Source organism: Chlorocebus sabaeus, chromosome 1 (genome assembly GCF_047675955.1).
Source record: "Chlorocebus sabaeus isolate Y175 chromosome 1, mChlSab1.0.hap1, whole genome shotgun sequence".
Lineage (NCBI taxonomy): Eukaryota > Metazoa > Chordata > Mammalia > Primates > Cercopithecidae > Chlorocebus > Chlorocebus sabaeus.
The window spans coordinates 16,102,250-16,114,627 of record NC_132904.1 but is presented as its reverse complement, the minus strand read 5'-3'; the positions used below and the strand labels follow the sequence as shown (position 1 = coordinate 16,114,627).

At 35.1% G+C, this 12,378-nt stretch overlaps 1 protein-coding gene across 1 annotated transcript; it reads left to right on the top strand.

The window, feature by feature from the left end:
- Positions 1 to 7,684: 7,684 nt before the first annotated feature.
- LOC103242003 (olfactory receptor 5AK2) lies at positions 7,685 to 8,771 on the top strand. Its single transcript, XM_037997604.2, has one exon. It carries the CDS (start codon positions 7,685 to 7,687, stop codon positions 8,612 to 8,614), a length of 930 nt encoding a protein of 309 aa, XP_037853532.2. The 3' UTR covers positions 8,615 to 8,771.
- Positions 8,772 to 12,378: the final 3,607 nt, after the last annotated feature.

The window sequence follows — 12,378 nt, the reverse complement described above, 5'->3', positions numbered from 1 at the left end:
ACCCACCCAAAAAAAGAGAAGGTGGGGTAAGAAGAAATAAAAGCAGGAAGAAAGGAAATAAAGAGGGGAGAAATGGAGGAAGAATAAAAGAGAGGGAGGGAAGAAGGTTAATAGCAAATTATCAATAGCAGGGCAAAAAGTCCCTGATGGCATTAAAACAAGAATTTTGTTCCCCCTGGAGAGCTTAACTTTGCTTCAGCAGAAAATAACTAGCAAACATTGTTTTTCCCAATTACATCTGAGCCCCTGGAACCTCAGGTTCTCCAGGGAGTGGGTATTGATCTCTTATACCCCAGCTATATACTTGCTGATGAGGAGGAACTGAAAAGAGAGACCTTGATCAGCAATCAGTGCCAGTTGCAGAGAGAGAACATGTAGGCAACCTCAAAGTAAGTAAAACAAAGCAAATAGCATTTTTTTCAAAACCTGCCATGTACCATGCCAGTGCATGGTGAAAACGTTAGAGCAAAAGATTAGCCAAAGTCCCAGAATGTTTCACCTCAAAACCAGGAGGAATGACTTCATCCTGGTGATTTACTGAAAATAAAGGGATGGGTTTGATTCAGTCTGAGTATCACCTGGAAAATAACATGAATGAACAAATGATTGAATGAATAAACTGATCGCTCAATTAACCTATCAATATAATATGCCTTTAATGTATTATTTGCATTGTTATTAAAGTCATTTGCTGGGCATACCTTCCATGCCCAGCCCTGTGCTGAGAAATTTACATAAATTTACATAAATCTGCTCACTTAAACCTCACATCACTGCACAATAGACTTTACTTTTTCTTCTTCATTTTTTAACTTTTTATTATGAAATATTTATAGATTCACAGGAAGTTCCAAAGGTAATAGGGAAAGGGATCAAATATCCTTCCTATACTTTTTCCTCAAGGGTTCAATCTTACATAATTACAATATGACATCAAAACAGGAATTTGATACTGGGACAGTTGTGTATATAGCTCTGTGTCATTTCATACGTGCGTAGATTTATAGAGCTACCACTGCAGTGAAGATACAGACTTGATGATCACAGATCTCAGATTCTACATGTCTCCTTTGTACCCCTTCTGGTCACACCATGCCCCTCCCCTTACCACCCCAACGTCTGGTCATCACCAATCTGTTCTCTATTTCTATAATTTTATTGTTTTCATAATGCTTTGTAAATGGAATCTGTCCTTTTGATGCTGGCTTTTTTACACTCAGAATAATGCCCTTGATAGTCATCCGAGCTGCTGCATGTATCAATAGTTTATTTCTCTTTATTTTTGGAAATATTCCATAGTATGGATGTAATAAAATTATTACATCACTCATTTACTGTAGGGCATTTGATTGTTTGCAGATTTTGGCTACTACAAATGAAAATGTTATAAAAAATTTTGTACAGGTTTCGTGTGAATATAAGTTGTATGCAAATATAATTGCCCACAAGTCCAAGGACTGGGTTGTATGGTAAGTGTATGTCTAGCAGCTTTTTACAAAACTACCAAACTATTTTCCAGAGTGACCACCATTTTCGCCAGCAATGTATGAGAGATCCAGTTACTCTGAGTCTTTCCCAGCATTTGCTATTGTCACCTTTTTTTTATTTTAGCCATTCTGTAGTGATATCTCACATGTAGTGTAGTGATATCACATTTTGTTCTTACTTTGCATTTCCTTAATGGCTAATGATGTTGGACACCTTTTCATGTGCTTATTTACCACCCATATAGCACTTTTTGGTAAAATGTCTGTTCATGTCATTCAGGCATTTTCTAATTTGATGTTGTTGTTGTTGTTGTTGTTGTTGTTTGGGAGTTCTTTATATTCTCTAAATACATGTCCTTTATCATATATGTTGTTTGAAAATATTTTCTTCCAGCGTAGAGTGCTTTTTCATTCTCTTCACTGGGTCTTTAACAGAGCAAAATTTCAATTTTAATGAGATCCAATTGTTGAATTTTTGAGGAGGGGATTGTGCTTTTGATGTCATATCTAAGAATTCTTCACAACACCTCTCCTAAAAATTTTGCCCTAAATATTTTGTCTTAGATTACTCTCTAAAAGTTTCATGGTTTTATATTTTACATTTAAAGCTAAGATTCTTGTTGAGTTAATTCTTACATAAGGTATGAGTTTTAGGTTTGGGTTCATGTTTTTGTCTATGAATATCCAGTTGTCTCAGCACTATTTTCTAAAATGCCTTCCTCCATTGAATTGAACCTGCTCAAAAATCAAATGACTGCACATGTGTGGATCTATTTGTGGATCCACTATTTTGCTCCATCTTTGTATCTATCTTTCCACCAATTCCACAGTGTTAACTATTGTAGATATAGAAAAAATATCGGTGTTAGGTAAAGTGATTCATCTCATTTTCTTCTTTGTTTTCGGAATCGTATTAGCTATTCTAGCTTCTTTTCTCTTCCCTATAAACTTAGAATATTCTTGTTCACATGCTAAAAATACTATGCTGAGATATTGATTGCATTTGTGTTAAACCTGTACATCAATTTGGGGAGAACTGACACCACTATATGGAGTCTTGTATCTCCTAAACACAATGTATTTGTGTAGATCTTCTTTTATTTCTTTTATCAGCATAATTGTAATTTTCATCATAAAGTCCTACAATACTTGTGTTATATTTCTACCTAAGTATTTCATTTTTTGAACTATTATCAATGGTGTTGTGTTTATTCCAGTTTCCACAAGTTCATTGTTATGAAAATAGTATGGATTTTTTAGAACTGTCGTGTATTCTGCAACTTTTCTGAACTCACTTATTACTTCAAGAAGTTTTTGGTAGATTCTTGGAATCTTCTACATAAACCATCATGTCATCTACAAATGGCAGTTTTATTTCTTCTTTTCTGATCTGTATCACTTTTATGCCTATATATCCTTTCCTTTGACTAGAACTTCCCAAACTCTGTTGAATAGCACTGAAGAGAATGAGTATCCTCACCTGTTCCCAATTTTAGGAGCAAGCATTTAGTCTGTAACTATCAAGTAGGATGTTAGTTATAGGTTTTTATGTAGATGTTCTTCATCAGTTGCGGAAATTGCACTCTCTTCCTTGCTTTCAGAGATTTTTAAGATATTAAGTAGATGTTGAATTTTGTCAAATTCTTTTTGTTCATCAGTGTATACGATCCTGTGATTTTTCTCTTTAGACCTGAATATACCTAACTTGGCCATTGTGTATAATTCCATACACATAGCTGAGTTCTATTTGCTAAATTTTTAAAAGACTTTTGTGTCCATATTCATTACAGATACAGAACTATGGTTTTCTTTTTTGGGTGCTATTTAGTCTGCTTTTGCTAGTAGGATAATACGGGATTCACAGAATAAGTTGGAAAATGTTCTTTTCACATCTGTTTTCTGAAGGAAATTGTATAGAATTAAGTTAATTAATTTTTATACATTTAGTGAGTTTTCCAGTGATATTTTAGAAGTTTTTAAATTATAAACTCAATTCTCTTCGTGACTGTATGGCTATTCAAATAATCAGTTTCATATGGGTTAGTTTATGCTTCTCATGTTTGTAGTATTCTCTTACTATCATTTTTTTCTGTCTGCAGAGTCTGTAGTGATACCTCCATTTTTTTCCTGACTTAGTAATTTGTATCTTCTCTCTTTTATCTTTGCCAGACCTTCTAGAAGTTTGTCAGTTTTATTGATTTTGTTCAAAACCCGCATCTTGTTTCATAGTGTTTTAAATTTTTTCTTTTTCCAGTTCATTGAGTTCTGTTCTTAGATTTATTATTCCACATATTTTAAATTTTTTTCTTTTTCAATATTTTTCAAGTAGAAGATTCTATTGATGATTTGAGGCTTTTTCTCTTTTTTAGTGTAAGCATTTAGTGCTATAGGATGCCCACTAAACACTGCTTTAACTGCACTCCATAAATTTTAAGTATTGTATTTTCATCCAGTTCAATATTTTGTATTTCCCTTGTGACTACCTCTTTGACCCAAGGATTGTTTATAAATGCATTGTTTTGTTTCCAACTGTCTGGAGAGTTTCCTGTTACATGTCTGTTGTTTATATCTTGTTCAATCTCATTGTGGTCAGGAACACATACTGTGTGAATTCCATTCTTCTAAAATTATATGGATTATGTATAATCTATCTTGATATATATTCTACAAGTGCTGGAAAAAATATGTATTCTAGTCATGTGAGATGGACTGTTCTATAACTGTCACTGATATCCTGTTGGCTGAAGGTGTCGAGTTCTTCTATATCCTTGCTGATTTTCCATATAGTCCTACAAATTGTTGAGAAAGGAATATTAAAATCCCCAATTATAGATTGGCCTTTACCTCAATTCAACTTTTTCCGGTTTTTCCTTTATATATGTTGTAGTTTACTTGTTTGGTGCCTACACATTTAAGATTGCTATTTCTTCTTGATTAGCACTTTTGTTATTATGTAATGTTCTTCTTTGTCCTTGGTAATATTCTTTGCTGTAAAATATACTTTATCTAATATTTACATAGCCATACTTTCATTCTTTTGATTAATGTCTGCATGAGATATGTTTTCTTCCTTTTATTTCAAACCTACATGTATCATTATATCTGAAGTGAGTTTCTTGTACACAGAATATGATTGTGTCATTTTTCTATCCACTCTTCCATATCCTTTCTTTCAGTTGTTATTAAATGAAAGAACCATGAAACATCAGAAGGTTAAGAAAGTGGAAAGAGGCCGGGCGCAGTGGCTCATGCCTGTAATCTCTGCACTTTGGGAGGCTGAGGCCGGCGCATCACTTGAGGTCAGGAGTTTGAGATCAGCCTGGCTTACATAGTGAAATGCCATCTCTACTAAAAATAGAAAAAGTAGCCAGGTGTGGTGGTGGGCACCTGTAATACCAGCTACTCGGGAGGCTGAGTAGGAGAATCACTTGAACCTGGAAGGCAGAGGTTGCAGTGAGCCAAGATCACACCACTGCATCCAGCCTGGGCGACAGTGAGACTCTCAAAAAAAAATAAAAAGAAAGAAAAGAAAGTAGAAAGAGCAAAATACGACAGTCTTTTATTCTATCTTGAGTTTTTAAAATGATGATTGAGGGTTGAAGCAAAAATTATAACACTGTCTAAGGCAGTTCTCAGTGTACGTGGAGGAAATGGTTAAGACAATTATATTTATATTATAAGTGGGAGACAGTAAAGAAATGAAAAAGGAAGTAAACTTTCCACACGTCACTAAAACTGGTAAAATGGACACAAGTTATGATTATACAAACATACCTCAGAGACATTGTGGGTTTCGTTCCAGACCACCTCAATTAAGTGACTCTCACAACAAAGTAAGTCACACAAATATTTTGGTTTCCCAGTGCATACAAAAGTTATGTTTATACTGCACTGCAGTCTATTAAATGTGCAATAGCATTATGTCTAAAAAAGTATATGCCTCTATATAAAAATACTTTTTGCTAAAAATGCTGACACAAGGATATTAAATGAGCACGTGCTGCTAGAAAATGCTGCTAATAGACTTGCTTAATGCAGGATTGCCACAAACCTTTAATTTTATTTTTTAAAAATGCGATATCTGTGAAGCACAATAAAACAAGCCATACCCATATAATGCAACAGCTAGAGCAGCCACTAAAAAGGGCTATACAGATATCTAATAAAAACACTATACAAAAAAAAATCACTATAGCTGCACCAAAATGGGATTATAAGAAAAAGTTCAAGTGGCCCACAGAAACGCAGGAAAAAGAAGAGAGAAACAAAAAACAAAAAGAATAGTTAAAATAACGAAATGGCAGGCAGCTTTAGAGCATCAATGACCACATAAAACATAGTTTTCTTCATTCTTAAAACAATAAAGGTCATGAATTCCCATTATAAAAGTGAAAGTTCAGAAGTTTGTAAGTTTAGAAAATAATGTTCTTTTTTACCTAATGCCACACCCATGAATAACTATACTCAAATTTGGTGTGCACATTTTCTAGCATTTATCCACAAATAAATAAAGAGAATGAAAGCAAGAGACATTAAGAGTGACGGAGAGTTTAGTTTTTCAAATGGTCCAAATCTACATATTTTTCTACAACATGCTTTTCTCTTTTGACTCCATAAGAGTACATATTTATCTCTCTGCCTTAGACTAGGTATTAATAAATAATATAAATCTACTGAAATGCATACAATTCTATTTCCTGATTTTGCTATTAGAAGATTTTTGTTCATTTGTTTTCAATGCAAGTTACACAATATTCTATTATATATAATATGCATGTTATTGATACTATAAACAAGTGAATGAACATAATTAACTTCTAGATGAGTTCTGGGATTCCCATTGTGCAGGGGAAGTAACTAGGGCCAAAGGAAATTATATGCTTTTTTCCATTAACTGGTGAGACAAAAATTCAAAACCAGGGTTACCTATTTCCTTTCCACTGCACAAGGTTGACTATTAATGAAGCCTGAGAAACCCAGCACTACCCATATGTTAAGCATGTTTAAAATGCTAGGGTAAACCCCCCGTGGCATGAGTTTACCTATGTAACAAACCTTCACATGTACCACCAAATATGGACGCTTAAAAAAAGCTTAGATCGTTGGCCATTTTCTTTGTAGCATCCATTTGATTAGAAAACACCTTCAACATAGATGAAACAAATTACTTCATATTGAACCAGCCAACAATTAGCTCAATATAAACATAGAAATGTACAGATTCTGTGCGTGATTGGAAGGGGGTTACACTAGTTTCCTTAGCTCTTGAAAAGCATCCTCATATTTTCATATTATTTTATTTAAATCCAGATAATTAAAGCCAAATTGATATGATAAATGTCATTATTCTGTCAAAATTCTAACTGAAGTAGACTTCTGGCCTCTTCAAGCTTCCTCTAGTAAGTGTTTATCCAAATGAAAGAAACACTTTTTGAAAGGACTGCATTTCTTTCATTTTACAGTAAATTTACCCTAGGAAGAAACTTATACTAACTTAATATACCTCAATATTCACTAAATGTTAAATTGAAAAGAATTGTTTCTGCTTTCTTGTTCCTCCACTACAGAACAGGGGAAAAAAAAAAAAAAAAAGCAATAGAAAATGTAAGGCTCTCAGACATCCATTATATAACAGGTTTATTTTGCTTGTAAAGAATATCACCTAGATGGGAATTGCATTCTAAGGATACTAATACAAAGATACTTTGAAGACTTCAAACATATGTAAAGCGTGAACATATTTAGGGAAATTTAACTGTAATTTATTCGACTAATTTCAAGAGCTTTATCCAAAATTAAAATAGTAGGTGGCTATGAATAATTATAGGTTTCTAAAGGGGTACAAAATTATGTTTTAATATTACTTTAGGTATGGATGTCTGTTTAATATATTGAAAAATTGTTCATTTATATTTCTAAGAACTACACACATTAGAAGTCAGTCTTCTTCTGAGACAAACTTTTTCATTTTGAAGACAAATTCATTTCCTCTTTCATCAAGTAAATCACTCTTTACTTGATGATTGTAAGTAAATTTTTATATTTGAGATGTAAATAACACTATTGTGAGTATTTGTCATGAAAATCCAAATAGAAAAAAGTGACATGAAATATAGAGCCATTTCATTGCAAGAAGTCTCAAAGATTCCCTTCTTTTCTGGGTCCTTCTTTTGGTCCTTTCTAGACTTTTGGTAGCCATGGCACGAGGAAACAGCACTGAAGTGACTGAATTCTGTCTTCTGGGATTTGGTGCCCAACAAGAGTTTTGGCATATCCTCTTCAGTGTATTCCTTCTCATCTATGTGACCTCCATAACAGGTAATACTGGAATAATCTTACTCATCAACACAGATTCCAGATTTCAAACACCCATGTACTTTTTTCTACAACATTTGGCTTTTGTTGATATCTGTTATACTTCTGCTATCATTCCCAAGCTGCTCCAAAGCTTCACAGAAGAAAAGAATTTTATATCACTTTGGGGCTGTATGATACAATTTTTGGTTTATGCAACATTTGCAACCAGTGACTGTTATCTGCTGGCCATGATGGCAGTGGACCGTTATGTTGCAATCTGTAAGCCCCTTCACTATACCATAATCATGTCCCGAAGAGTCTGCATCCATTTGGTAGCTGGTTCTTACATCATGGGCTCAATAAATGCCTCTGTACATACAGGTTTTACATTTTCTCTGTCCTTCTGCAAGTCCAATAACATCAATCACTTCTTCTGTGATGGTCCCCCAATTCTTGCCCTTTCATGCTCCAGTATTGACATCAACCTCATGCTACTTGTTGTCTTTGTGGGATTTAATTTGATGTTCACTGGGTTGGTCATCATCTTTTCCTACATCTACATCATGGCCACCATCCTGAAAATGTCTTCTAGTGCAGGGAGGAAAAAATCCTTCTCCACATGTGCCTCCCACCTGACTACAGTCACCATTTTCTATGGGACACTCTCTTACATGTACTTACAGTCTCATTCTAATAATTCCCAGGAGAATATGAAAGTGGCCTCTATATTTTATGGCACTGTTATTCCCATGTTGAATCCTTTAATCTACAGCTTCAGAAATAAGGAAGTAAAAGAAGCTTTAAAATTGATAGGGAAAAAGTTCTTTTAAATTAGCCCCAGTTGTTAACATTCAGCACAACAAATCATCCCGCATAGCTGTTCTACCAAAATTTAATATTTCTACAATAGGAAATATGTAGAAAGATGTCAAATTAATAATCTAACATCACATGTAGAGGAATTAGAAAAACAAGAGCAAATCAACCACAAAGCTAGCAGACGACAAGAAATAACTAAAATCAGAATAGAACTGAACAAAATTGAGACCCAAAAATTTATATAAAAAATTAATGAAACCAAAATTTGTTTTATTGAAAGGATAAATAAGATTGGTAGGCTGCTAGCTAGATTCACTAAGGTAAAAAAAAAGGAAAAATCCAAATAAGCACAACCAGAAAGGACAAAGGTGACATTATAACCAATCCCACAGAAATACAAAAGATACTCAGAGAATATTATGAAGACTTTTATGCAAATAGACTAGAAAATATAGAAGAAATTGATAAAATCCCAGCAACCCACAAACTCCCGATTTAATAAGGAAGAAATTGAAACCCTGAGCAGACTGGTATCAAGTTCTGAAGTGAAAACAGTACTAAAAATCTACCAACCAAAAACAAAGCACAGAGCAAATGTATCTGCAGTCAAATTCTACCAGATCTAAAAGGAAGAGCTGGTGCCAATTCTACTGAAATTATTTCAAAAAATTGAGCAGGAAGGACTCCTTTGCAATTCATTCTATGAAACCAGCATCAGGTCTCTGATACTAAAACCTGGCAAAGACACAACAAAAAAAAGAAAACTACAGGCCAATATTCCTGATTAACGTAGATTCAAAACCATCAGTGAACCAAATTCAACAGCACCTCAAAAGTTAATTCACCATGATCAAGTAGGTTTCATTCTTTGGATGCAAGGTTGGTTCAATACATGCAAATCATGAAATGTCATTCACCACATAAACAGCATTTAAAACAAAAACCACACGATCTCAATAGATGCAGGAAAAGTCTTCAATAAAATGCAACATCCCTTCATTATAAAAATTCTCTACAAACTAAGCATCAAAGCAACATACCTCAAAATAAGTGCAATCTATGACAAATTCACAGCCAATGTCATAATGAATGGGCAAAATCTGAATGCATTCCCCCTTGAAAACTGGAACAAGCAAGGGTGCCCACTCTCACCATAGTTCAACATAGTTCTAGAAGTCCTAAGCAGAGCAATCAGTCAAGAGAAAGAAACAAAAGGCACTCAAACAGGAAAAGAAGAAGTCAAACTATCTTTCTTTGTGGACTATATGATTCTATATCTAGATAACTCTAACGACTCTGTCAAAAGGCTCCTGGAGCTGATAAATGAATTCACTAAATTTTTAGGTTACTAAATCAACGTACAAAAATCACTAGCACTTCTAAACATCAGTAATGTTAAACTGAGAACCAAATCAAGAATACAATTCAATTAATAATAGCTACCAAAAAAATATCTAGGAATACATCTAACCAAGTAAATGAAATATCTCTACAAGGAGAGGATTACAAAACACTACTCAAAGAAATCAGAGAGGACATAAACAAATGGAAAAACAGTCCATGCTCATGGATTAGCATAATCAGTATCATTAAAAATGGCCATACTACCCCAAGCAAACCACAGATTCAGTGCTATTCCTGTCAAATCACAATGCTATTTTTCACAGAATTAGAAAAACTATTCTAAAATTCATATGAAACTGGAAAAGAACCCAAATAGCCATAGCAATCCTTAGCAAAAAAACTAAGCTGGAGGCACCACATTATCTGATTTCAAGACATACTATAGGGCTACAGTAGCCAAAACAGCATGACACTAGTACAAAAACAGTAACATAGACCAGAATAGAGAACCTAGAAAGAAAGCCACACACACACACACACACACACACACACACACACACAGACACACACGGCTATCTGATCTTTACCAAAGTCAACAAAAGTAAGCAATGGAGAAAGGACTTATTCAATAAATGGTGCCGGGATAATAGGCTAGCAATATACCAAGAAAATAAAACTGAACACCTACATTTTACCATATACAAAAATTAACTTAAGATGTATTAAAGAGATAAATGTAAGACCTCAAACTATAAGAATCCTGGAAGAAAACTTGGGAAGCATCATTTTGAACATCAGCCTTGGGAAATAATTTATGACTAAGTCCTCAAAAGCTATAGCAACAAAAAATTTGACAACTGGAACCTAATTAAATTAAAGACCTTCTGCATAGCAAAAGAGACTATCAACAGCGTATACAGGCAACCTACAGAATGGGAGAAAATTCTCAGAAACTATGCATCCAATAAGTCTAATTTCCATAATGTATAAAGAACTTAAATCACTCAGCAAGCAAAAAACAAGTAACCCCATTAAAAAGTGGGCAAACAATATGACCAGACACTTCTCAAAAGAGGACATACAAGAAGACAATAAACACATGAAGAAAAGCTCAACAAGACTAATCATCAGAAAAATGCAAATCAAAATCACAATGAGATCACCATCTCGTATCAGTCAGAATGTCTACTATTAGCAAGTCAAAAAGCAATACATGCTGGCCAGAACGTGGAGAAAGGGAAATGCTTATACACTGCTGGAATGTAAATTAGGTCAGTCACTGTGGAAAGCAGTCTGGAGATTTCTGAAAGAACTAAAACAAACTATCATTTGACTGAGTAACCCCATTACTGGATAGTATCTAAAGGAAAATAAATTTTTCTACAAAAAAGACACATGTGCTTGTGTGTTCATCACAGCAACATTCACAACAGCAACAATATAGAATCAGCCTAAGTGCCCATCAGCGGTGAATTGGATAAAGAAAATACGGTACATATACATCATGGAATACCACACAGCCATAAAAATGCACAACTCAGGTGCTTTGCAGCCACATGGCTAAAGCTAGAGGCCATTATCCTAAGCGAATTAACACAGGAACAGAAAAGCAAATACCACATGTTCTCATGTATAAGTGCAAGCTAAATATTGAGGACACACAGACACAAAGATGGGAAAACCAGACACTGGGAAATACTAGGGCGGAAGGGAACAAGTGGGGCAAGGGTTAACAGACTAACTGTTGAGTGCTATTGAAACGCAAGAGTTCTCTAATCCCCCTGGGTGACAGGGGTTTGGCTCACCTTTTCTGTCACCACTGCTGCTCAAACCCCTGATGGAAGGGGAAGCACACAGACAGTCAGGTGATGGAGCTGGGACAAGTACTTTGGGCTCTGGCAACATGGTAGTGTCTAGGGGTGGGTGCCTGTGGCCCCAATATTACAATGCTCTTTTAGCCTTGCCATTCGCAGACAGCTTAAATGTTAACCAGCTCAATGGACCCTCTGTCGTTTTGCAAGGGCAAAGGGCCAGTGCGACTGCTTTCTGTATCCCGAGCTCCTGTCCAGCATCCCAGAAAAATTGAGTCACACACGGGCTTGAAGGATGAATGCAGGATTGTATTGAATGGTGGAGTTGGTTCTTAGTGGGATGTATGGGGAGCTGAAAGGTGGATGGAGTGGGAAGATGTAGTAAAAATAGTTGCTAATCTATGCTGGAGTTTACTTGAATGTCACTATGCCGATCATCATCTTCAAGGACACACATGTCTTCCATCATCCTGAGCTTGCCCTCTGCTATGGGTCTTTTTCCACAGGTGTCTTCCACCTGACAACTGTCACTGTTGTCTTTGGAGCACTCTCTTACATGGACTTAAGCCTGAATCTACTGTGTTTCAAGCGCAAGAAAAGCCAGCATCCATATTTTGCGG